This window comes from Sceloporus undulatus, chromosome 1 (genome assembly GCF_019175285.1).
Source record: "Sceloporus undulatus isolate JIND9_A2432 ecotype Alabama chromosome 1, SceUnd_v1.1, whole genome shotgun sequence".
NCBI lineage: Eukaryota > Metazoa > Chordata > Lepidosauria > Squamata > Phrynosomatidae > Sceloporus > Sceloporus undulatus.
Genome location: NC_056522.1, coordinates 375985227 through 376007837, shown reverse-complemented (window position 1 = coordinate 376007837; position 22611 = coordinate 375985227). Strand labels below are relative to the sequence as shown.

The window sequence follows — 22611 nt, the reverse complement described above, 5'->3', positions numbered from 1 at the left end:
AGGTATGAGCAATTGTATGTCATATGCCTGTGATGGGAAAAAATCTCCTTTATTCTTTCCCTATATAGGGTGGATGTGGGTTGGAAAATCCTATTCAGTCTGAGAAAAAGATGGTTTTCATCCCATCCAGTTCAGATATCAGCACACAAGACACATAGAAACCTTTCACCAAGATAACTTGCAAGCCCTGTGAATGGCTCTGCAACTTAATTTGTCAAATATTAAGAAACCTTGTTTAGAACAGCAACTCAATGTCAACCTTTCATGCAGGTAATCTCCAAACCACACTTTGCTTTTTCTCCTCATCATGCTAGTATCTCCCGTCTGTAATATGCTATTCAAAAAATAACCCAACAACACTACTGTAAGAACAATCTTATTCAGGGAGTAATGAGTCTGGCTCCTGGCTTCGCTGAGGCAGGGCAAACCTACACATGGCATGGAATACCTCAGTGAGCCAACGAATGCCTATAATAGAAACTACTAAATTTACAATAACCTAATGCAACGAAGATGAAGCTATACACATCAGGTATGTAGCCATGTTTCCAGCAGAACTCTTCGGCATGGATGCTCGCACTAACCCACCCCCTCCTTTGGAGAGCTGTCTTTCAGTACCTGTTGGTAGGTAGGTTCACATAACAGACCAGTAAAAAGTACTTAGAAGAGCACCAGTTGGCTTAGCTTGCCTTGTATGCAAACACCGATAACTTTGCAATGGTGACTATGCTCAAAGGATTTAGATTTTTTATCTGACTTGAGTCCTGGTTTGATTTTTTGTACTTCATCTTCTTGCCCATCACCATTAACACCTTCTGGGCGCTCCCGTTTTTTAACTTCAACTGGATCACTGGCTTCTTTTTCCTTGGCTTTCTCAGTCCAAGTCTTGAAGAGAAAAAGCAAAACAACCAATAAATCCTATTGAGATGGGGATTGGGCAAAATTTACAAAAGGTGAGATACAAAAACATGAGGAGAAAAAAGAGGGAGGGACACTGGAAACAAAAGAAAGAAAAGAGGAACATACAGTTATTCGCTGTTAATTGGCTTGGGGATATGGATATTCAAAACAACATTAGAAAGCAGCACAGAACCTCAGGACCACACTCTCCTCCACTATATTTGTTATTAGTGTTTTGCTGGCAAGTCAGCTTTGACTCATGGTGCATGAGAGACCTTCATGAATGAGAGACCTCCATGAGACTCAGTCATCAACAGCCATGCTCAATAGGCAAAGGGATTTTCGGCACCTCTAGACTAACTGAAGCTGGTAGAATCCCTTGGCATACCAGTTTTCTTCAGTAGTCTCAAAGATCCCTTTGCATGCTGGTTTCCAGACTAGAATGGTTTTGTTTTTGAAGACTTGTCAGGACTGCCTTCCACTTACTGAGCATATTGTCTCTCAGTGTGTCATATGGCCACATGAGATGTCCAAGATACAACAGCTTAAATAATCTGGGTTAGGTCCAAAACAAAACTGTAGAAACAATCCAGTTTGAGACCACTTTAACTGCCCTGGCTCAATGCTAGGAAGGAACTGTAGTTTTGTGAGACATTTAGCCTCTTCTGTCAAAGAGCTCTGGTGCCACACAACAAACTAAAATTCCCAGGATTCCCTAGCACTGAGCCAGGGCAGTTAAAGTGGTCTCAAACTGGATTTTTTTACAGTGTGTTTTGGACCTTCAACAAAATCAGGAATCACATTTAAAAAAATCCAACATAGCCTGCTTTTCAGCAACACATAAGAGAGAAATTCCTAAAGTCATCTAGCCCAGGGAACTTATGGTCATAAAACGGATGGTTAAACTCTTAGTTCCCAAGAGCCACCATCAGCATAGCTAATGGCCAAGGTTGGTGGGAATTGTAGTTTGGCAATCTCCGGAGGACTATACTGGAAAAAAAACCCCACAAGATGTTACTCAAGTCAATGGAGAGCTATTGTAGGAAAACAGAATTTCTATAGGGTAAACAAGTTACTAAAAGATGCAATTATTCTCAAGGAGAATCCATTACCATCCTTTCTTCAGCAGTCAAAGCTCTGAACCGGCTCATGCCTTCTTTTATTATCTCTGTTTCCTCAAAATGAGGATTATCTGTCAAAATACAGCTTCTGTTTTCTTCAAGCCACATCTGAAATCCAGTCTTAGGCCTAAAAAAGAATAGAAAAAGATTTCTGTTTAGGAAAATACCCCGAAGTCTGGAGCCTTTGCGCTACGGGACAATGTTTCTCTTTTTGCATTTGGATTTTTCCAAGAACTGGTACTGGGGCACAGAGACAATGGCGATGGAGAAAGAGTCCTTGGCACACTGACCTTTTACTATCATTAGCCTCAGTTTTAGTTTGGGGTTCAGGCTCTGTTGTTCCATTTTTCTCTCCTTTCTCTTCCTCAGGTTTTTTTTCAGTCCTAGGTGTTCGGGGTTGGAAAAATGCAGCTGCTGCAGCCTACACAAAGACACACATTTCTAAAACTCATGTATTATTTTAATGTATTATTATTATCCTGAATTTTAAACTGCAATCTCCTCAGGGAAGGGACCTTTCATCTCATATTAGTTCTCATTTCTCCAAAGGGACAGTGTCTTGATAGATCTTTTACCCATTTAGCCAGCCGTTTTAATTGCAATGTTAATACATGGTGTAGTGCAGTGGTTTGAGCACTGGACTAGGAGTCCAGTGTTTGAATCCTGGCTCAGCCATGTAAACCCACTGGGTGAGCTTGTGCAAGTGATATGCTCTCGGCCTCAGAGGGTGGCAATGGCAAACTCCCTCTAAAGAAACTTGAAAAGCCAGCCCTGTGATAAGTTTGCTTTAGGGTTGCCATAAATCAGAAACTACTTGTAGGTACCCAAAAGCAAGTGTATGTACATAAGCCAATAATACAAATTAAATCACTAATGTGCTGCCCCTAAATAGGATGAAAACCTCATAGACTACTGTATTAAGAAAATAAAAACACCATTGTATAATAATGCATTATAAGTATACACACACACACACACACACACACACAAATAACAATAACAAAACAAACGTTAAAAAAGAAAGAAAAGACACCACAGGTGTGACAACCAATATACAATGTGCTTTGTACATCTGTGATCATTCAATCAATTCTTAAATAATGTATGTAGTCTATAAATCCTTTAACACCGAAGTTTTTGAAATTTCACCAATTTTTTTTCATACATGGTTAATCTATCCATTATCGTAAATTCGCATATTTTAACTTTCCACTCCTTTATAAGATGGTATTACATTGGTTTTCCAGTATTTAGCAAATAACATACAAGTTGCCATTATCATATACAGCAAGACATTTTTCTCATCCTGACTAATTTCTTCTTTTCTAATGTCAATTATATTTAATAAAAGTAATTCAGGTTGGAAAGGGATATTTTTTGCATTGTTTCCTGTATCACCTTATGGATGTTTTTCCAATATAATTTCACTTTGTCACATTGCCACCATATGTGATACATGGTTCCAATCTTGTCTTTACATTTCCAACAGCTGTTATTGTTTTGTTTTTTCATTTTAACCAGTCTAGAGGGTGTTAAATATCATCTATGAAAAATTTTATAATAATTTTCTCTTAAATTGTTGCATTTTGTAAATTTTTGGTTGTTTCTCCATGACGTTTCTCACATTTCCAGAGGTATTCTTTTATTCATGTTCTGCATCCATTTAACCATGCTTTCTTTAATCATCTCCTCTTTTAGCTCTATGTCTAGTATTAGTCTATATCTTTTTTATCAGTTTTTTCTTTCCTTCTATTATTATTTTATCAAATTCTTTCCATTTCATCTCTATTCCATTTTTAAGAATATCCTTTTAATAATCATGTTGTATTTGCAAATAAAGGAACCAGTCTAGTAATAGACCTTCTTGCACTAGTTCTGCTCATTTTAATTTTACCTCCTTCATTCGTTTTTATTGTTATGTTATTTGGTTTGCTCGCTATAGTAATAAGCCCATTTTTTTCTTTCTAATACCTAACATACTAACAATACTATCAGCCTTGCGAATATGTTAGTAACTAAAAAAAGTTACACCGTTCTGCTTTCCAACATGTTATTTTGTTGTTGTATCTCAAGCATCATGAAAGCATGTGTGTTGAGGAGGTATAATAAGTGTTTTGACTTGACAAAAAATTGCCTGGCTGGGTACCTGGAGATTAGCTCTAAATGAGTTTAAAATAAAAGGAAAAACATATGAAAGGCCAGAGGGGTCTTCTGTGTGACTTCAGTTGTTTTTCTTCTATTCCCTAGCTGCTACTTAGCCCTACAACTTTTACTTAAGTTCTGGTAGAAAATGGGCTGGTAATGTTAAGCACCATTTTATTAAACTAGCATAACATTCAAGATTGTTACCTGCTTTAACTTGGGCTTGGGCATCAACGGTTTTATAACTGGACCTTTCTCTTTGCTTGAAGCAGCTCGACCAGTTGGTGTGGTATTTCTCTTAGACAGTTTGGTCATGTTGTCTAAAATGTTAACTGAGTGACCCAGTGGATCCTTTTGGCTACTGGAAACCTAGAGGAGCAAAATGTTTTATGAAAATATTCTGTCTTCACTTGATCAGGATTTCCAATTTCTTTCAAAGTCAATTGAAATAATTAAATTCTTACTTTAAAAGGATTGATTCGCCCTTGGTTGCTAGCTCCAGTTACCGCTTTTGTTATGAAAAGGAGGAGGGCACAGATGGACGGGAAAGAGAAGAACACCAAGTTAGAAACTGTGAATTTCCCATGATAGGCCCACAATCCATGCCAGTTCCCCATCCCATATAACTTTGTTCATATTTAAACAGCACACCTATTTTATAAGTGGGATGCTTGGAGCACCCAAACCAGCCTAGGGAGCTGTGTGCAATCCATGGGTTGCAATTTCCTCACACACTGAACATCTTATTTGGATCATAAAAAGGAGGAAGGGAGGGGGAAAAAGAAGGAATGTAACAGCACTTTTAGGACTATCTGGTTTTTATTTTTAGCATGTGCTTTCATGGATATAAACCTACTTCTTCAGATGTAGTACTGAGTGATATCCAGACCTCAGGATTTAAAGCATATTTACACAGTTGTTAGGAATGTGGGTGGGATAGAATGTAATAAGACCCAGAAAGATGCAAATAAGTACCCTTGCCCTAAATTTTCAAAGGGCTTCATGAAGTGATACAGCTCTTTCATATCTTCACAGTGGTCAGCCACTGCTGATGTGTGAAAGCAAAAAGTCTGTTTATCAAAAGTCAGCGCACAGAATTTGGAAGGCAGGACAATAATAATAATGATGATGATGATGATGATGATGATTTATTTATAGCCCGCCCAATCATGAAGAATCCGGGCGGGTTACAACAATAAACCACATCAATTACAATAGAGTTAAAAATCAAACCCTAGACCTGGTAGCAGGTATTAAAGGTTTGCACAAGTACATTCAACATTTAAGAGGCTTTCCTTGCTCAGAATAAATTTTGTTTGACTCACCAGATTTGGGAGTAGACGCACTCTCATGGAGCATGGGAGATCCTTCAAAAGACACAAAAATCATCAATAATTGAATGCCAACACAAAAACATCAGTAACATTTTACGCATCTTCTCAGTTATTATGTTATGGACCATATTTTGACACTGAGAGAATACCAGGATAGATAAGGGAGCTAACCATACACCAAAAACTAGAAAAGCACAGCCCCTTCTTGCTACTTCCAGTTATTAAGGAGAGAGACAACTGCGTGAGGCCTGGGGGTCAATTTCCAGCTAAGATTCCCCTATGGGCTGCACCCACAGCAAGCTCAAACACTTCAATTTTCCTCATACCACTTCTTGTCACCATTTTGAGAGGGACTGCAGAAGAAAACAGAGGTATTTGGGGGATAGTACATGGTTTTGGGGTGCTTGTAAGAGATATTTTTTTTTTAATGTTTTCACACATTTGGGGGGATTTCTGCATGGCAAAAATTGCCTGAAATTTACACTGTTGTTTTTAAAAATTGGGAGGAATTCAGAGACCACAAAAATGGGGTTGAGGCTATATGCTGCCCACAGGATAAACTCTGCCTACCCATTTCTAATTGAAAGTAATCTACCTGATCCCCAAAACTGTCCATCCTTGTGGGTCTTGGGAAATACATGATTATGCCCCAAATTTTGATGTGTGCCTTACTAGGTTTTGTCACATCAGGTGTGTCCTCCTCAGCCTGGTCTGCAGCTTCCTCATTCTTCTCCACACTTTCCTGGCGCTGAAGATTTCTGACACAAGCCTGACTCCATTCTGTGGGGGTGTTACTGTAATTAAAGCAGAGAAATGCACTGAAGTCATAGCTAACAAACCCTAACTAAAGACAAGGGAGAAGAGGGGGAAAAAGAAAGCTTCCTTAGGCTGGGTCACAAATAAAATAATAGATTATGGGCCCAACTCTAAAGCTGTCTACTAGGGCACTGAGCTTCACACAACTGATTTCTATAATCTTTATAAGATGTCTTTTGACCAAATGCTTTGAAGACAACAAAGAAATCTTGTGGAAAAGAATACAAATTCATATATTATGCAAAACATACCAGAAATTGTTACAAAAATGCCATATTGATAATGACTAGTGGCAACATTAACTACAGCAGCTGAAATACATTGCTATCATGAAATTAATCAGCAACCTAATCAGATGCGAGAACCTTTGGATTCACATCTAAAAATCAGCATGAAAATGAACAAATCAATCAACTACAAACTCTGGGTTCTGGCAAAACTCAGAACTTTTCACTAACCCTCCCTTCTCTACCTTTTTAAAAATAAAATCTGATGTTCCTCACTATTGGTTATCCTACTCTGTCCATCAACTGAGAAATTAGTATGAACATCTCTTTCTTCCTCCTTTGTATTCTCTGCTATTCTTCCTTCCTCTGCTGGCAGCATCCATCTGCAGTGGCTCTTTCATATTACACAAATATAGTGCTATGTCTCCACTGTCACTGTCATGGATCCATCCTATGGAATCCTGGCACTTGAAGTTTAGGGAAGGCTATTTACAGTTCTTGGCCAGAGAGCTTTAGTGACTCACCAAACTACAAACCCTAAGATGAAACCATGGCAGTTAATAATAGTGTGATAGCTGTGTAGTGCGAAAGCACCAGTTTCCTTAGTTCCTTGTTCTTAGTTCAGTTTCAAATTCTCTCTCCACCTCCTTTTAACATCCATGTCCTCTTTCATTTTTCTTCCTCACCTGCCTCCTTTCTTTCCCCAACTCCTCTTTGTCCTCCAAAAGCCATTTAAATGGTTCTTTATTTTCTCCCCCTCATCCTCCCAACCACCAGCAGCTGCAGTTCTGGCCTAGTTGCTGGTAAGTGAAAAAGCCCAGCATATTTGTCCCTAACATCATTGCTGATGTTAATAATGCAGTATTCGGAAGACTTGCCCTGGCGGAAGGACTCAGGGATCTCATTTTTCTGATGCAGAGGACCCCACAAAATTACAAATCTTGACCAAAATCTACATATTATGAATAAAATCTGGAACTAAAATCAAATTTGGAACTACTGTAGATTGCATTAACAGAAGCATCAGTGGGTTACATACTGCCATTTGGGACGTCCTCAGGACGTCCCAGTTTAAAAAAGGGGCGTCTCTTCTAGATGCCCCTACTCCTGTTACAGACTCTGTCCATAACAAATGGCGGTGGCCATTCCACACGGCCGCAGCCACCTTGACGTGGTCTGCGTCCGCACGTCGTGCCCCGGAAATGATGCTGCGAGGGTGCGGCTAGCGCCTCGCGGCGTCTCTTCCGGGGAGCAAGAAGGAGCGCGATTTTTGCACTCCTTCTTGGCAGCGTCCAGGAACCGCGCCGTTTGGCTGCTGCGGTTCCCGGACGCTGCAACTGGCGGCGGCGCGAGACAGGAAGTCACAATACCACTTTACTCTGCTTTTGTCAGACCTCACTTTGACTATTGTGTCAAGTTCTGGGCTTTCACAGTTCAGGAAAGATATGAACAAGTTGGAGCATTTCCAGAGAAAGGCAAGCAAGATAGGAAAAGGTCTGGAAGCCAAGCTCTACTATGAGGAAAAGCTGAGGTAGTTAGATATGTATGAGACAAGGAAATAGAGAGGTGGTATGATAGCTATATTCAATTTAGAAGAAAAGAGGTTCAAGACAGTACAATAGTGAAATAGTCTGCTTTACAGGATTGTGAACTCTCTCTCTTTAGAAATCTTTGTTTAAAGAGGTTGGATGACCAAGTGAAGGGCATGACCTATAAAGCCCTATCTGAAAGGCTGTATCTCCCCATATGAACTAGCCAGAACCCTAAGATCATCAGGGGAAGGCTTTCTCTTGGTCCCATCACCATCTCACTTGGTGAAGGCATGAAAGAGATAGGGGAAAAAAATAATTCATTTGAGATGTGGTGCTGGAGAAGATTGGCCAAAAAGACAAATAAATGGATCCTTGGGCAGATGAAGCCTGAAGTCTCCCTGGAAGCTAGGATAACTAGACTGAGGCTGTCATACTTTGGCCATATCATAGGTAGGCAGGACTCAACAGAAAAGACAATGGTGCTGAGGAAGGTGGGGAGAAGTACACAGAGAGGAAGACCGCATGCCAGATGGACAGACTCAATAGGCCTGAGCTTGCAGGCCTTGAGCAGAGAGACAGAGGATGGGGAGCTTGGAGATGTCACCACGAGTCAAGGTCAACTTAAAGGCAGCTAACAACAACAAATGTTTAATGTAGTTTTATACTGTTTTAATGAGATGATTTTAATTGTTTAAATTTTTTACTGTAAAGTTTTTAACTAAGTTTAACTGTTAGCCAGCTTGGGTCTCTTTGTGGGAGAAAGGCTGAATATAAACAAAATTATAAATAAATATGAATATGAATCTAACATCCTACAAAATCCACATGGTTCCTTCACTAGAGATGCTCACTAACTACTGTGTCACTTTGCAATTCACTGTTACCCAGCATTTAAATGGTTTCTGAAATCCTGCTGCTGCTGCTGCTGCTGCTGCTCCTTCTCATCTTCGCCAGACTCTTCAGCAGCTGCCAACTCTGCTGCTCTTTCTGCTGCCAGGTCACTGAGCCTCTGGGCAAGAACCAATCTCCGAGAGCGTGAGGCATACTTGATAGCTAAGCTGGTGGCATTTTGCGTCATGAGCTCAGCGAGCTCCATACAGCGAAATTCACGTTCTAGTGTGCAGGAAAGCTTTGAAAAGAAGGTGAGAAGTTTATCTTGAAAAATCCAAAGAGAAGAGAGATTATCACCTCCACCTCTTCACAGGGAAGGACACTCACATCTCCCACCTCCATCCGTTCACTAAAAATGATAGCAACGTAGACAGGAACTGACCACTGATTCCCACATGCACTAGCCAACAATGTTCCAGCTGCTTTGCAACAAAGAATCATTTTGTGGTTACGAAAACAACCACAGCAGCACCACTGTGCAATTAAGGTCAGCAACTGGAAGCATAGTGAGCACAGTAGAAAAATTGTATTTCTATTAAGAGATATAAAATATCAATGCAGCAGTCTTTCATTTTTTAAAAAAGTATACTACATGGAAAGCCTTTGGTTTTTTTGTTTGTTTTGTCTTTTCAGTTCACACATTCAGTTATGCAGTCTCTCATATACAGGGACTAGAGCTGCAGTTAAGGGCCAGACTAGATATGAAATGAGCTTTTTAGTAAAGTCTTTGGGATTTAATTTATTTATTTCATTGTACTTATACCTGTATCCCTTTCCTCCCAACATGGGACCCAAGGTGTCTTTAACACAAAGTTCAGCTAAAAAAAATGCTATATAAAAGTTAAGAAACCATTAAGTAAAGTATTCTACTAAAGTACGAAGTTAAGACAGTTGAAAACACATCTAAAACATAATGAAAAAGATAAAAAGCACAGCACGCCCCTTAAGACTCTTCTGCCATACAAATGATGCGCCAAAGATCTGCCTATATTAAAAGGTCTTTGCCTGCTGTGGAACGAGATCAGAGCAAGGGCCAGCTAAATCCCTCTTTTAAATGTACAGCTTTTAATTTATTATCTGTTTATTTATTGGATTTATATCCCTCCTTTGTCCCAAGACTGGATTCAAAGCAGCCTGCTTTTGTTGTATACTTGTAAACTGTTTTAACTTGTTGCCATATTTAGTTTGTTTTTATCCTGTTTAAGCGATTTTGTAGCTTTAATTTGATATTGTATTGTTTTATCTATACATTGCCCTGAAATTCCAAGATAAAGAATATAAATATTTTTAAAAAATAAATAATTAAGATAGTAATTAAAATGCATGATACATAGCATTTGTGAAGAAGTCTGAACTACTTTGGGATCTTGCCAGGGTCTCAGGACCAAAAACTGCCTCTCTGAAGTGGCTATTTGCATTTTGAGGGACCTTCCCTATTCTCCACAGTTGTTCAATGCTGAAACCATTGCACCACACTGAACATAACTAAAGAACAAAATGCTGAGAGAACTTTTGTTATTTTGGGGTGAAGCAGATGGCAGGAAAGAGTGGCTGCGATTGGGCTGGAACTGCAGCAACCACTGCAGTTCTCAAGCCGTGTTGCCAGGAGTTGGTTTAAATCAACTCCTTTTTGCAGCCACCTGGAACTCTTTTTGGTGGCATTATTATTATTATTATTATATAGCGCTGTAGATTTAAACATGCATTCGAAAGAAAAAATGTCAGCCATGAGTCAAAGTCTGAGAGGAACTGAGTAGCAGAGCCAGGAAGGCGGTAGATAACTGCAACCCAGAGCTGTAAAGGAAAAAAAGAGTCTGATAGAATGAAACTCAAACAAAGAGAAAGGATAGCTGGGGGAAAAGACAGAACTTGAAACTGGCAGGAATTAGACAGTAAGATACCAACCCCTCCTCCTCGACCCTCAGGGCGGAGTGTGGGTGAGAGAGCACCAAAAGAAAGGTCAGCAGAGGTAGCAGTATCATGGCCTGGGAGCCAGGTTTCAGTAAGAGCAAGAAGATTAAATTATCTAGAGAGAAAAGGGTCGTGAATTGCTGCTGCTTTAGGAGCAGCTGAATGACAGTTCCAGAGTGAACAGAAGAATGGAAGCTGGGAGATAGGGAGAGGCCAAATGGGAATCAGATTAGGAGAAATGTATGGGGCCATGGGAAGGAATGGATTCACTACCCAGTGATCATGAGAAGATGTGACAATGACAAAAACAGAAAAGAAAAGAAAAGGCTGTGGCTGGCTCCCTCTTTCTGAGGTACTGAAGCAGCTTTTGAAGCTGTTGCTGACTCACTCTTCTGAGGAAGATTCCACTACAGACAGGGAGGATGGTATAGACTGTAAAGACAGTTGAAGCTGTGACTAGCTCTCTCTTCCTGAGGAAGGTTCCACTGTGGACTCTCATTTTCTAAGGGCAGTGTGGATGGATTGCAATGCACTCAGCATTGGTGTCGATATTCATTCCTGTGCTCTCCCAGATGGCATTGGATTTGATAATTTATGTAGTAACGGACACCCCAAACAGTTCCTCCAAACAGAATCGCCCACATCAAGGTGGAATAGCTCACAGCCAAATATGAGTTCTCCTCGACGCCAGAAGGCATTGGAGTGGCTTCGGGCCACATTAGGAGCATGCATTATCTAAATGCAATACCCCCCAAATGGCCAGAAGCTGCTTCCTTTGGCCTATGTGTTTTGAGCCTTTATTTATTTATTTACTTATTTATTTATTTATTTAGTTAGTTAGTCTATACTCTGCCTTTCTCCCAGGATGGAATCCAAGGCAACTGTCTTCTGTGTTGAAGATAAGTTGAGTTTAAGACTTACTGCAAACATTTTCATCAAGAGATTTTGCTGTTCTTGGACTGCATGGCCTTTGACACTTTCATCATGCTCATATCCATTTTGTGATAAATAATCCAGGTAATTGTGAAATAAGACAGAGCGCCAGAACTGCTCCTAAATCGTGAAGAGAAAGGAAAGGGAAATAAACCAAAGCTTTATATGTAGCCATTTTAATCTATTTGTATGCCCCCAATTCTACAAGAACACAGAAATGGGGTAAAATGATGTTACTAAACAAAAAGAGAAGTTTTCGGCTGTAATGGATTTAGAAATGCAATGGCAAAAATACCAATGGATTGAAAATAATGAGTCAAAAGACAACATTAACTGCATTTTTCAGCTGAGTGGGATTCTGAATTCACAAGGAAAGGAAATTCAGAATCAGAATAATGTTGAACTATGAATCTTTCCCACAACAAACATTGTTAGGTATCCATTAAACCTGTTAGATATCAAATAAACCTCTGATCTTAATTACTAGAGGTGTTTTCTCCACCTTCTTTTGTTTCTGAGATATCACCTGGAATTCCCTATGAAATTTCAAGCATATATTTACAGATCTGTCCCACTCCTGCTAAAGAGAGTAATGTGAGCCACTAACATACACCACTGGACTCCCTTTTGGACTCCCTTATTCACTGGTTACTCTTTTACGTATTTGTTGAAATGTGAATTTGATTAATATGTTTTCTCTTGGAATCTCTAGGTCCTCCAGTGTAATCTATGACCAACTACCACTAGAAGTTGTGCTGGAAGACCTAGAGATTCCTAGAGAAGTGCACTCTCAAGTTAAAGAAAATAGCATTCGTGATTTTTATCTGTATTAATTTATATTCACTTTTTCCCACTTTCACAGGGAGGACTGTGCCCAACCCCCACAAATGTGGCGGGGCTTCTGTAATGCAAACAAGCAAACAAACCATACAAATTGGATGTGAGGAATGAAAGCCAACTGCAAGCCCTTATATCCTTTCCCAAAGGGGATTTAGAGGCCAAATTATACATTCTAATTAGGAGTATATTGCAAGAATAGTTTTAATAATTTAATAATTTAGTCACATCAACAAAGTGCCAATTTTTTTTAAAAAAAAAAACAAGCATGGTCGAGGTCCATTTTACCTACCTCCATTTGTCCCTTATCTGTCGCAGTCTGACAAAAAGGAAGCTTAAATGGCAGCACAGCTACTGCAGGACGAGGAAGGGTTGGGGGGAAACGGGCTCCTTTACAAGGAATGCACCTGCGTGGGAGAAAGACAGAAATCAAGGCAATTAGCTTACTTGCTAATTAGCTTACTTGCTGTTCACCGCTATGATCTTTGGAATAGCGGTATATAAATAAAACAAATTAATTTAATTATTATTATACAACTCATAGCAGTGCCTCTCCTTTCTTTTCACCCAACAGAAAGGAGTAATTTATATATTTAGCCATAGTACAGGACACAGCTTTTCCACTCCACAAAGCTCTATATTTTTTTAATTAGCACACTAGAAAAAAGAACAAAAATGTTTTGAGTCACAGTAACTCACAGATGGTCTGTTTATTAAGATTTTAATATGTACAATCGAAGCAAGTTTAGGAACAACCAAACAATATCATAGAAAATACAAACGATACTGCCTGTTTGTTTGGTTTGTTTGCTATTGGCCTGACATTATGATAGTATACTGTGGTTACTCAAATTACATATTAATGGATATATTTAACTTAAATATATTTATTTTATGTTTTATGTCAGCCTATGATATGTTGTAAGTTGTATACATATGTGGATGTTTCTTTTTCTTTTATCATTTTAGATAAATACATAAATAAAAAGGGGAAAAATACAAGCAATAAATGATTAGTGTTCAGTCAAGTAATTAAAAAGATGTTACAGATACAATGATCTGAAAAGTTTGTTGTTGTTGTGTGCCTTCAAGTCGTTTCCGACCTACGGCAACCCTAAGGCGAACCTATACTGGGGTTTTCTTGGCAAGTTTCTTCAGAGGGGGTTTGTCATGGCCATCATCTGAAGCCAAGACAGTGTGACTTGCCCAAGTTCACTCAGTGGGTTTCCAAGGGGGAAAAATTGTGACAATATTAGTCCCAAGCCTGCATTTTGTCAAGATGTTGCTGTTCTCATTTCAGGTGGTGTTGGACTTCAGAGTAAATGTGCATAGGATATGGGTGTTTTTCATTGCTCTTAAGATGCCATAGAAAATTTTGCTGGTTTAGCTACAAGAGCCTCATCTGAGCTCCCCAGGCAGTCAGTGACGGTGATATTTCAAAATCTCCAATGTTAGCCCCGTTAATTACAGTAATTACTGACTTCACTACAGGAGCATTCTCTCATTATAACAGGGATCAGTTTTTTTGCTATATTTAAATAACGTTCTTTTTAGTTATCTTGGAAGGGATGAGAAAACCACAATGACTGTCATTCAAATTCATCCTCTCAGTCTGATATGACCTTGGGCTTTTAATGAATTTCCTAGAAACGGGTGGCTTGAAAGAGGAAACATAGGAACAGAGTTGGTAAAGTGCAGAGATAACAGCAAAATGACTCTTTGTTGAATTGCACTGAGCTCCAGCTTAATTTTATCAATGGAAGTAAAAGAAAACTTGGCTGTTCCTCACTGGCAGGAAAGACAGTGTGAGACATTTGTGACAAGTAAAGACCCACAGCACCCTTTAAGGGAGTAAGTTGGTGACAGGACACCAACAGAGGCAAGAGTACTGACACTTCAACTTTAAAAGAGGAAAAAGAAGATGCTCCTGCCAGCTCTATAGTCCATTTTCTAGCAAAACAAAATTAAAAGTGGAGAGATGTTGCTGCTCAGCTGGTGGTGAGGCAACGAAGGCAACAGGCAGAAAGCAGCAAAGAATTACTGATCAAATGGACCAGGGCTGGAAAAAAACACACAAGTTTTTTTTAAAGGGGGAGGATATTTTTGTTTTGGGTTTTTGGGGGAGCGGGTGCATTAATGTGGAGGACTACTTCAATATAAAACTAAATTAGAAAATTAAATAGAAAAATACCATTCAGATGTCACGTCCACTAACTTAAATAATAAATAATTGTTCTAAAAAAGTGCTGTTTTTAAAAAGTTGTTTTGGTGGAACTAAAGTTAATGGAAGGATTTATTTCTGAATGGCATTTCCTGCACTCTAAAATAAAGCAATTTTTAAAAAACAACAACAATTGATACCAAATACTGGTCTAACAAACAACAACTGCCAATAAACTGTTAAAGTTAAAATGTTGCAACTGAAATAATCATTGTTGTTGTTGTTGTTATTATTAAGAGGGATGGAAAATAGTAATAATTGCCAGACTTTTCAAAAATATACATGAATAATCAATTTAAAAATCTCAGGAGCATTGTTGTGCTTAAAGTCATTTGATTGAAATGACTTACTCCTGGTTTGGCCACATCTGTTTTAAAATTTCTATGCTGAACAAGGCCGCCCTTTTCAGTTTCTATGGTAGTACAAGATAGAAATAACCAATGCGAACTTATTTTCGTACCTGAGTTGTTGAGGGTTTTCATGAATGCCAACAACCCAGTAGTGATCTGACTTTCCTTTGCAGTGCTCCCTCATGTCACAGACTGGAGTCCAAGTATTATCAAGCCCTCTGTTCAGCATGCGTACAATGCCCTCTGAATCCACATAACAAGGGGTGCCTGTTCATTAACAACGCACACACACAAAGTCAGTTTCTTCTAAAGCTTTTGATTCAAGAGCTGAAGTGATGCTGAGTCTAGAAGCACCTCTCTGCTTTCTTTGAAAATTAAGAAATGTGAAAGCTTTGGAAGAAAATCAATACATCTGCTGCTAATTTGGGAAATACCACCACCTTCTGGTAGTCTGTAATTTAAGTTAAACAACAAGCCCTTCCCAAACTAGCACATTTCAGATGTGTTGCACTACAAACTCCAACATCCCCAGCTAACTAGACTGGTCAGGTTTGTAAAAAATGCATGGAGGAGGGAAGGGGTGCCAGATTGGGAAGGGCTAGTCTTCTTTCCTGTGTTATCACTGTTAAATGCCTTCAAGTCAATTCTGACTTCTGGTAATCCTAACTTAGAGTTTTCTTCAGAGTGGGTTGACCACCAGAGCAGAATTTGAACCCTGATGTCCTAGAGTTTTAATCCAACAAATGACAATTACTAAGCCCCTTTGAAATTTTCAAGAGCAGCCAAAAGTGCTCTCATATCATCACTTCCAGCTAGAAAAGCAGGTTGCTGATGACATTTTGTTTTATTTTATCGTACTTTTCTCTCCATATGGGTACTTTCCTCTCCATATGGGTACTTTCTTCTCCATATGGGTGGCTCACAACAGTGTAAAACAAAATACCCTCTGGGTTTCCTTTGGCAGGTCATTTTCTCTCAGCTTCTGTTTTCACATTTTAACAGTTCCCACAACAAAACTAAGAGCATGGTTACAACAATGCATATGGATTACAAAAAAAGCACTTTCCAACTACAGTGTGCCTGAGCCTTACGCAGGCACACTATACACAGCTTCCAGCTTATACGGAAGCCGTGCTGCTATTAAAGTAATGGTGCGCATGCCTGTGGCACGTGTGCTGCCCTGAACCGTGAACACGCACCTCATTGTTTCCAATGGGGCATGAGAATACATGGATTTCCCCTTATGTGGGGGGATTCGGAATAGATCCCCCGTGTCAGGGGAGGGCCCGCTGTACTACAAAAGTAGAATGTGTGAGCTATGTGCCCAGTGCCCACACAGAACTTTTCTAACACACTGACACTTGTGAAGCTTTGGACTATTTGCTGTTGTTGTTTACTGCCCTTGAGTCGGCCCCAACTTATATTAACCTGCAGATGAGACATCTCCAAGCTCCACTATCCTCCACTGCTCTGCTCAAGTCCTGTAGATTCAGGTCTGTGACCTCCCTGATTGAGTCTTACCATCTGGCATGCGGTCTTCCTCTCTTTCTACTGCCCTCCACCTTTCCAAACATTAATATATTTTCAAGTGAGTCTTGGCTTCCAGGGGGATTTCTGCTTTGATCTGTTCAAGGAACCATTTGTTTGTCTTTTTGGTCATCCACAGTATCCTCAGCTCTCTTCTTCAGCACCACATCTCAAATGAGTTTTTTCCCTGTCTGTTTTCTTCACTGTCCAGCTCTCACATCCATACATAGTGATGGGGAATACTATGGCTTGGACAATTCTGACTTTAGTGCTCAGTTGTGTATCTTTACATGTCAGGATCATTTCTAGTGCTTTCATAGCTGCCCTTCCCATTACTAATCTTCTTGGACTATATTTCAGAATATATAGCTCTAAAGAGCCGCTCTTTACATTATGTTGGTTACAAAATTCTTTTGAGACCTTATGAATCTTTTCATCCCCACATCTATCCACATAGATCTGTTACCTCTGCCCCTTCCCTACATTTGCAGCCAAAGAGTTATTGGCTGAGTTACTCTATGAGTCACCCTAAAGCCCCCCCCCCCCCCCCGCTGCAAACGGAACAGAGTTGCACAGGAAGAGTGGGGAGAAACTGCTTCCCCTTACACACACAGAAGCAACTGGAAGTCGAATCAAATATAAATGCTTCTGAATAAACGGGGGCAGAATCAATCATCTTACCTTCTGCTGAAAATCCTACCCATGTTAGGTAAGATTTCCTAGAGAGGGGAAGTGGGTCACCACATAAAATCTGTCTCTTTCTTTTTCCAAGTTGAATCAGCTGTACTCCAAGATTCTGATCCCCTTCAAAGCCAGTACCTAAGAAAAGGGAGAAATGGGAACTATTAATGTCAGAAGAAAGCTACATGAAGAATATTTGGGAGGGGGGGGGAGCTGAAAGTTTCACTCCACATGCCCAAATACTTACCTATATACCTAAAAGATCTTGTTGGATTTCTATTCCCTGGTTATATTTTATTCACAAAATAGATGGATACTACAATGTAAGACTTATTTTTGGGAAATAAAATTACTGTATATCTGTGATGTGAGGTCTAAAATAAATAAAGCTTGCATCTCGTTGTAATGTTCAGCTCTTTTTACTATTTTGTTTTTAAAGAAATGATATATGATACTGAGAAGAGACTTCAACTGCCTTTGGAACCTTTAACTTTAGGAACCTCTGCTATTCTATCTTCAAATTATTTTAAAATAATCAAAAAAAGGCAAATACAGTTATCTCTCCATATCCACGGATTCTGCATCCATGGATTCAACCATCCACAGTTTGAATGTGAATGTGAAATGAAAAGATTCATAAGGTCTCAAAAGAATTTTGTAACCAACATAATCCATGGGAGAGTCCTGGAACCAAACCTCAGCAGACACAAAGGGCCCACTGCAGAAAAAAGAAGGCAAGAGGGAGCCACAGAAAAACACATGCTTGGCATGTGGAAGAGTCCGTGTTCACTTCTCAACATTTTCATTTAAAAATGAGATGGCAGGTCTGAGGAAGCTCTCTTAATTCCCTTGTACCTTGAAAACATTTGCAAGTAAGAGTAGATAGTACTGGTCGCTTCTCTGGCCCTTAACCCTCCCAGACTCTCATTATTTTGTAAAAGAAAAAAGTGATCTGCCTCTCCTAGAAGCCTCTATGAGCAACAATATGTCTGGGACAGAAAGAGAACAGTTTAACACTACAAGTGCCTGTTTCTCAAAGCCAAAATTAGACTTCCAATCACTCCTGCTCCCTTCTGTGGCATTTTTTGGTAATGTGTGTGGCCTCTGAGGGTTCCAAGGCAAAAAACTGACCCCTCAAGCTCACCAAAGTTACCCATCTCCAGAAGAGATGGACAAGTGGTCTAAACTCACTATACAGCCATGTCATAGCAAGAGACCTTTCAGGCAACAGAGAGAATGCTGCAGCTGGAAAGAAGGGGCAAACACAACTTTAAGAAAAAGATAGTGAAAGTCAGTAGTGTGATACTGTAATTAACAATGAAAGCAAGTAGGTGGGACCTTATTAGTAATTTAAAAATGTTTTAACAACTTATCATAGTACATATTAAAATATAGATTGAGTCTCCCTTATTCAAAAATGCTTGAGACCAGAAGTGCTTATTGGGAGGGCAGAATATTTGTATTTGCATTTACTGAAATAATGACATAGCTTGGAGATGGGACCCATGTCTAAAACTCAAAATTCATTTATGTAGACACCTTATACACATAGCCTGAAGGTAATTGTATACAATACTTTTAGTCATGTGGTGCGTGAAACAAGGTTTGTGTACAATGAACCATCAGAAAGTAAAGGTGTCACTAGCCAAGCCACCATGAAAAAAAACTTGTGATTTTTGAAGTATTTCGGATTTTGGAATTCCAGATAAGGAAGACTCAACCCTGTAACAGGTAAAAAGAGAGAAGCTAGAGAAAGCACCTTTATGAAAAATCACCAGCAGTTGCTCTCCATGACCTGCCATTGATACCACAGGACCAGGGAGGCTGAAAATCTCTTTCTGGACTCCCCCAATGGTGAACACACGAAGGAGAAGAGTGCTAGTGGCACAGGCAGCCCAACCATGGCCCAGACAAATGGCTTCAACTTCCTCATCTTGCAGCATGTCAACAGTCCATTCTTTGTTGGAATCCCAGGAGTTAAAATGGATGCAGTGAAATTTGCTAAAAATGAATGAGTAAAATGGCAGAATACAAAATAATATGAATTAAGAGATGTCTAGAAATCACAATCTTCATTTTGTACTGGGGAGGGGGGTTCTATCTCTGATACAAACAACTGGCTTTAACTCAAGGCTGTGTGGCATAATGGTTTGAATACTGCATATAAAATCATAGAATCATAGAGTTGGAAGAGACAGCAAGGGCCATCCAGTCCAACCCCCTGCCATGCAGGAAATTTAAATCAAAGCATCCCCGACAGATGGCCATCCAGCCTGTTTAAAGATCTCTAAGGAAGGAGACCCCACTACACTCTGAGGGAGTTTGTTCCACCAGGGTTCAATTCCCAACTTTGTCATGAAACCATTGTGTGACCTTGGGCAAGTCATATGCTCTCAGCCTTGGGAAGGCAATGGCAAACCTCCTCTGAAAAATCTTGCCAAGAAAACCCTTAGGGTCATCATAAATTGGAAACTACTTCAAGGCACAGAACGACAAATTAAACAAAAGTGTTGGGTTCTGCTGTTCTCTTTTTATTTAGAAATTCAGCAGATTCCTTGAAGAACACACATGTTCAAAACACATTAAGAAATCGGAAAGTCAGGTATTAATTTAAAACATGAATTCATTAGCTATACCGTTTCTTCTTCCTTCTGCTGTCTCCTTGCAGTTTTGCAAGAAACAACAGCAACATCGCCACAACAGTTGACATATGCCTAATAACAACTGTGAGATCTATTAATTCCACCCTGACCACCACCAGCAACCCCTTGCCAGTAAGCATGCCAAAGCTGGTTTTTCCTCACTGTGCTCCACACAGAAGTGTTAGAAAAACTGGTGTACCTTGCTAGTTCCTCTGTGCTCTCACAGGCTAGTAAAATAGCTTCGTTGGAAAGGTCAGCCATTGTATGATTTAAAGAGTTTGGCAAGTGCATTGCATGATGAATCGCAGTGTCATGGAATTCAATATCAATAGCATTGTCTTGCTCATCATTATAGCAGCGAATAATACCGACAGAGTTCCAAACCTACAAAATGGATGTCAACACTTATTGAGGAAAGGGAAGGTATAAATGTTCAAAATAAATAATGCCTGATTTGCTCAAAACTAGATCCATATAACTTGTACAGTGGTGCCCCGGGATACGAAATGATCGCGTTACGAAATTTCCGGGGTACGAAAAAGTTAGATTGGAAAAAACTGTTCCGAGTTACGATATTTTTTTCGGGTTACGAAATTTATTTCGGCGCGAAATTCAAACGCAAAGCGCGGCTAGCGGCTTTCCAGCGCTAACGGAAAGCCTTTTCGGGTTGCGAAATTATCGGGTTACGAACGGAACGGCGGAACGAATTAATTTCGTAACCCGAGGTAGCACTGTACTATTTCACAGCTCTAAGGAGCTATGGAAGGGGTGAGAATTCCTTTAAAGACTATCTGGAAACATCTGTAATTATAACCGCAACCCCACTTTTCCTTAGGCTGAGATTTGAGGCAGCCTACAAAAGTTAAAACAAATACAACTAAAATAATTACATTATGCCAAAGATAAGCTAAATTTGAAATAATTACCCTATAAACAAAATTAAAACCAATTAAAAGCATTATCCTCAAAAAGAAAAATAAATATAAGCAATACAGCACATGGAAGGCTCTTTCACTCTGAGCAATAAAGCCTGTACAGCTTGTTGAAATAAAAAGGTCTTCACCTGTCTACAAAAGGACAGCAAGTAGTTTAAGCTCTCTAGGAAACAAATTTCAGAGCCTGGAAGCAGCCACTGAAAAGGCCCTCTCCCATGTTGCCACCAGATGTTCCTGTAAGGGTGGTGGGACAGAGAGAAGGGCCTCCTTAGAAGATCTCAAGACACAGGCAGCCAATGAAACAATAAAACCCTGAAATTACCATGAAGCGATGAGTGAGATGCACTGGGGTGGAACTGGCCTGGAATGGCTTTTGCCGAGGAGTTGGCACTGGCCCATCATAGAAAGGTCTTTGGGTTGATGAGAGTGGCTGGATTGGAGCAAGGCTTTCTTCATCATCCTCTTTATCAAGGGCAGAATTAGCTTTCGACAATCCACCATCTGTGAAAGTCAGATAAACTTACTATGAGAGTTTAACAAAGGCAAGTAGTGCTCATCCCTCCTGTATTCTTTCCACTGCACCTCACACTTAACAGAAATTCTAACCTAAGGAGTTCTCATCATCTTCTATTACAGCTCCTTTGTTTCTGGGTCGTCCTGATGCCATCATAAGGTCATCATCTTCATCTTCATCATTTCTTACTGCTTTTGAACCCCAGTCATCCCCAGTCAAATCTCCATTCAGAAAGTCCTCATTATCATCCTCATCAAAAAGATCATCATAGTCTTTGGTAGCAGGAGTTGATGCCTGGAATCAAGATTTAACTGTTATTGATCTTAAACATACTGTATATGCCAAGTCTTGTATCAAGAAAACAGGAAACTTTATCCTCAAGTTTGTAATACTCCAGATTTACACAAAAATTTACACCAGCTACCTCGCAAATAAGAAAACAAAACAAAGAAAGTTTATAAATTTGTATTACCGTATGGTTTGATTTCTTTTTTTGCACATCACAGACATTTTCAATCAGTCCCAGATTTCCTTCCATGTCTGTATAGGCAATCTGACCTCCCTTTGGGTGCCATGCCAGACCACAGATGGTATAACCTTTTTCATGTTTCACCCTAAAAAAAGGCAGCATATATAATAAAAATATTAGGGTTGCATAGGAACCTGTGGTTTAAAAACCACACTCCATTACAATGGTTTCAGGAACAGAAAATGTCTTTGGTCCACAGAATTAGGGCTGGTCAAAAGGTGAGTTGCATTAGATTCACTGTTGCTGAGGAACAATACAATATAATTTTAATTACACTTGCTTTAGCTGAATTATTCTATCCTCTGAAGAATCCTGTGATTAAATAAGAGCCAGTGTTGTTGAAGGGGGATTTCAGCTCATGCTCCTGTCAGCATGTTATTACACCATACTTGTTCAGGAACCAAACAAGGTTTCACTGAATGCAGCTGGAGATGTTGTTCCAGTTTTAGTTAATGAAGGCCTTTCATCTTGTTTACACATTCTAATTACACAAAAAGAGACAAAGTCTGTTACCACCTTTGGGCTGACAGTTCTGATTTGATGTAAGAGATAAGCCAAGGCTTCTCTG

At 39.6% G+C, this 22611-nt stretch overlaps 1 protein-coding gene across 1 annotated transcript in view; it reads right to left on the bottom strand.

Annotated features, from left to right (window-relative positions):
• Positions 1-680: 680 nt before the first annotated feature.
• WDHD1 (WD repeat and HMG-box DNA binding protein 1) overlaps positions 681-22611 on the bottom strand; it is a 192105-nt gene continuing 170174 nt past the window's right edge. Inside the window, 18 exon segments of the mRNA XM_042450976.1 lie at positions 681-722; positions 724-885; positions 2013-2148; positions 2312-2442; positions 4371-4532; positions 4628-4671; positions 5489-5530; positions 6170-6297; positions 8957-9201; positions 11796-11927; positions 12937-13051; positions 15326-15482; positions 17424-17561; positions 19183-19424; positions 20265-20449; positions 21323-21501; positions 21607-21808; positions 21987-22128. Of these exon segments, the coding sequence (XP_042306910.1) occupies positions 681-722; positions 724-885; positions 2013-2148; positions 2312-2442; positions 4371-4532; positions 4628-4671; positions 5489-5530; positions 6170-6297; positions 8957-9201; positions 11796-11927; positions 12937-13051; positions 15326-15482; positions 17424-17561; positions 19183-19424; positions 20265-20449; positions 21323-21501; positions 21607-21808; positions 21987-22128 (2584 nt within the window).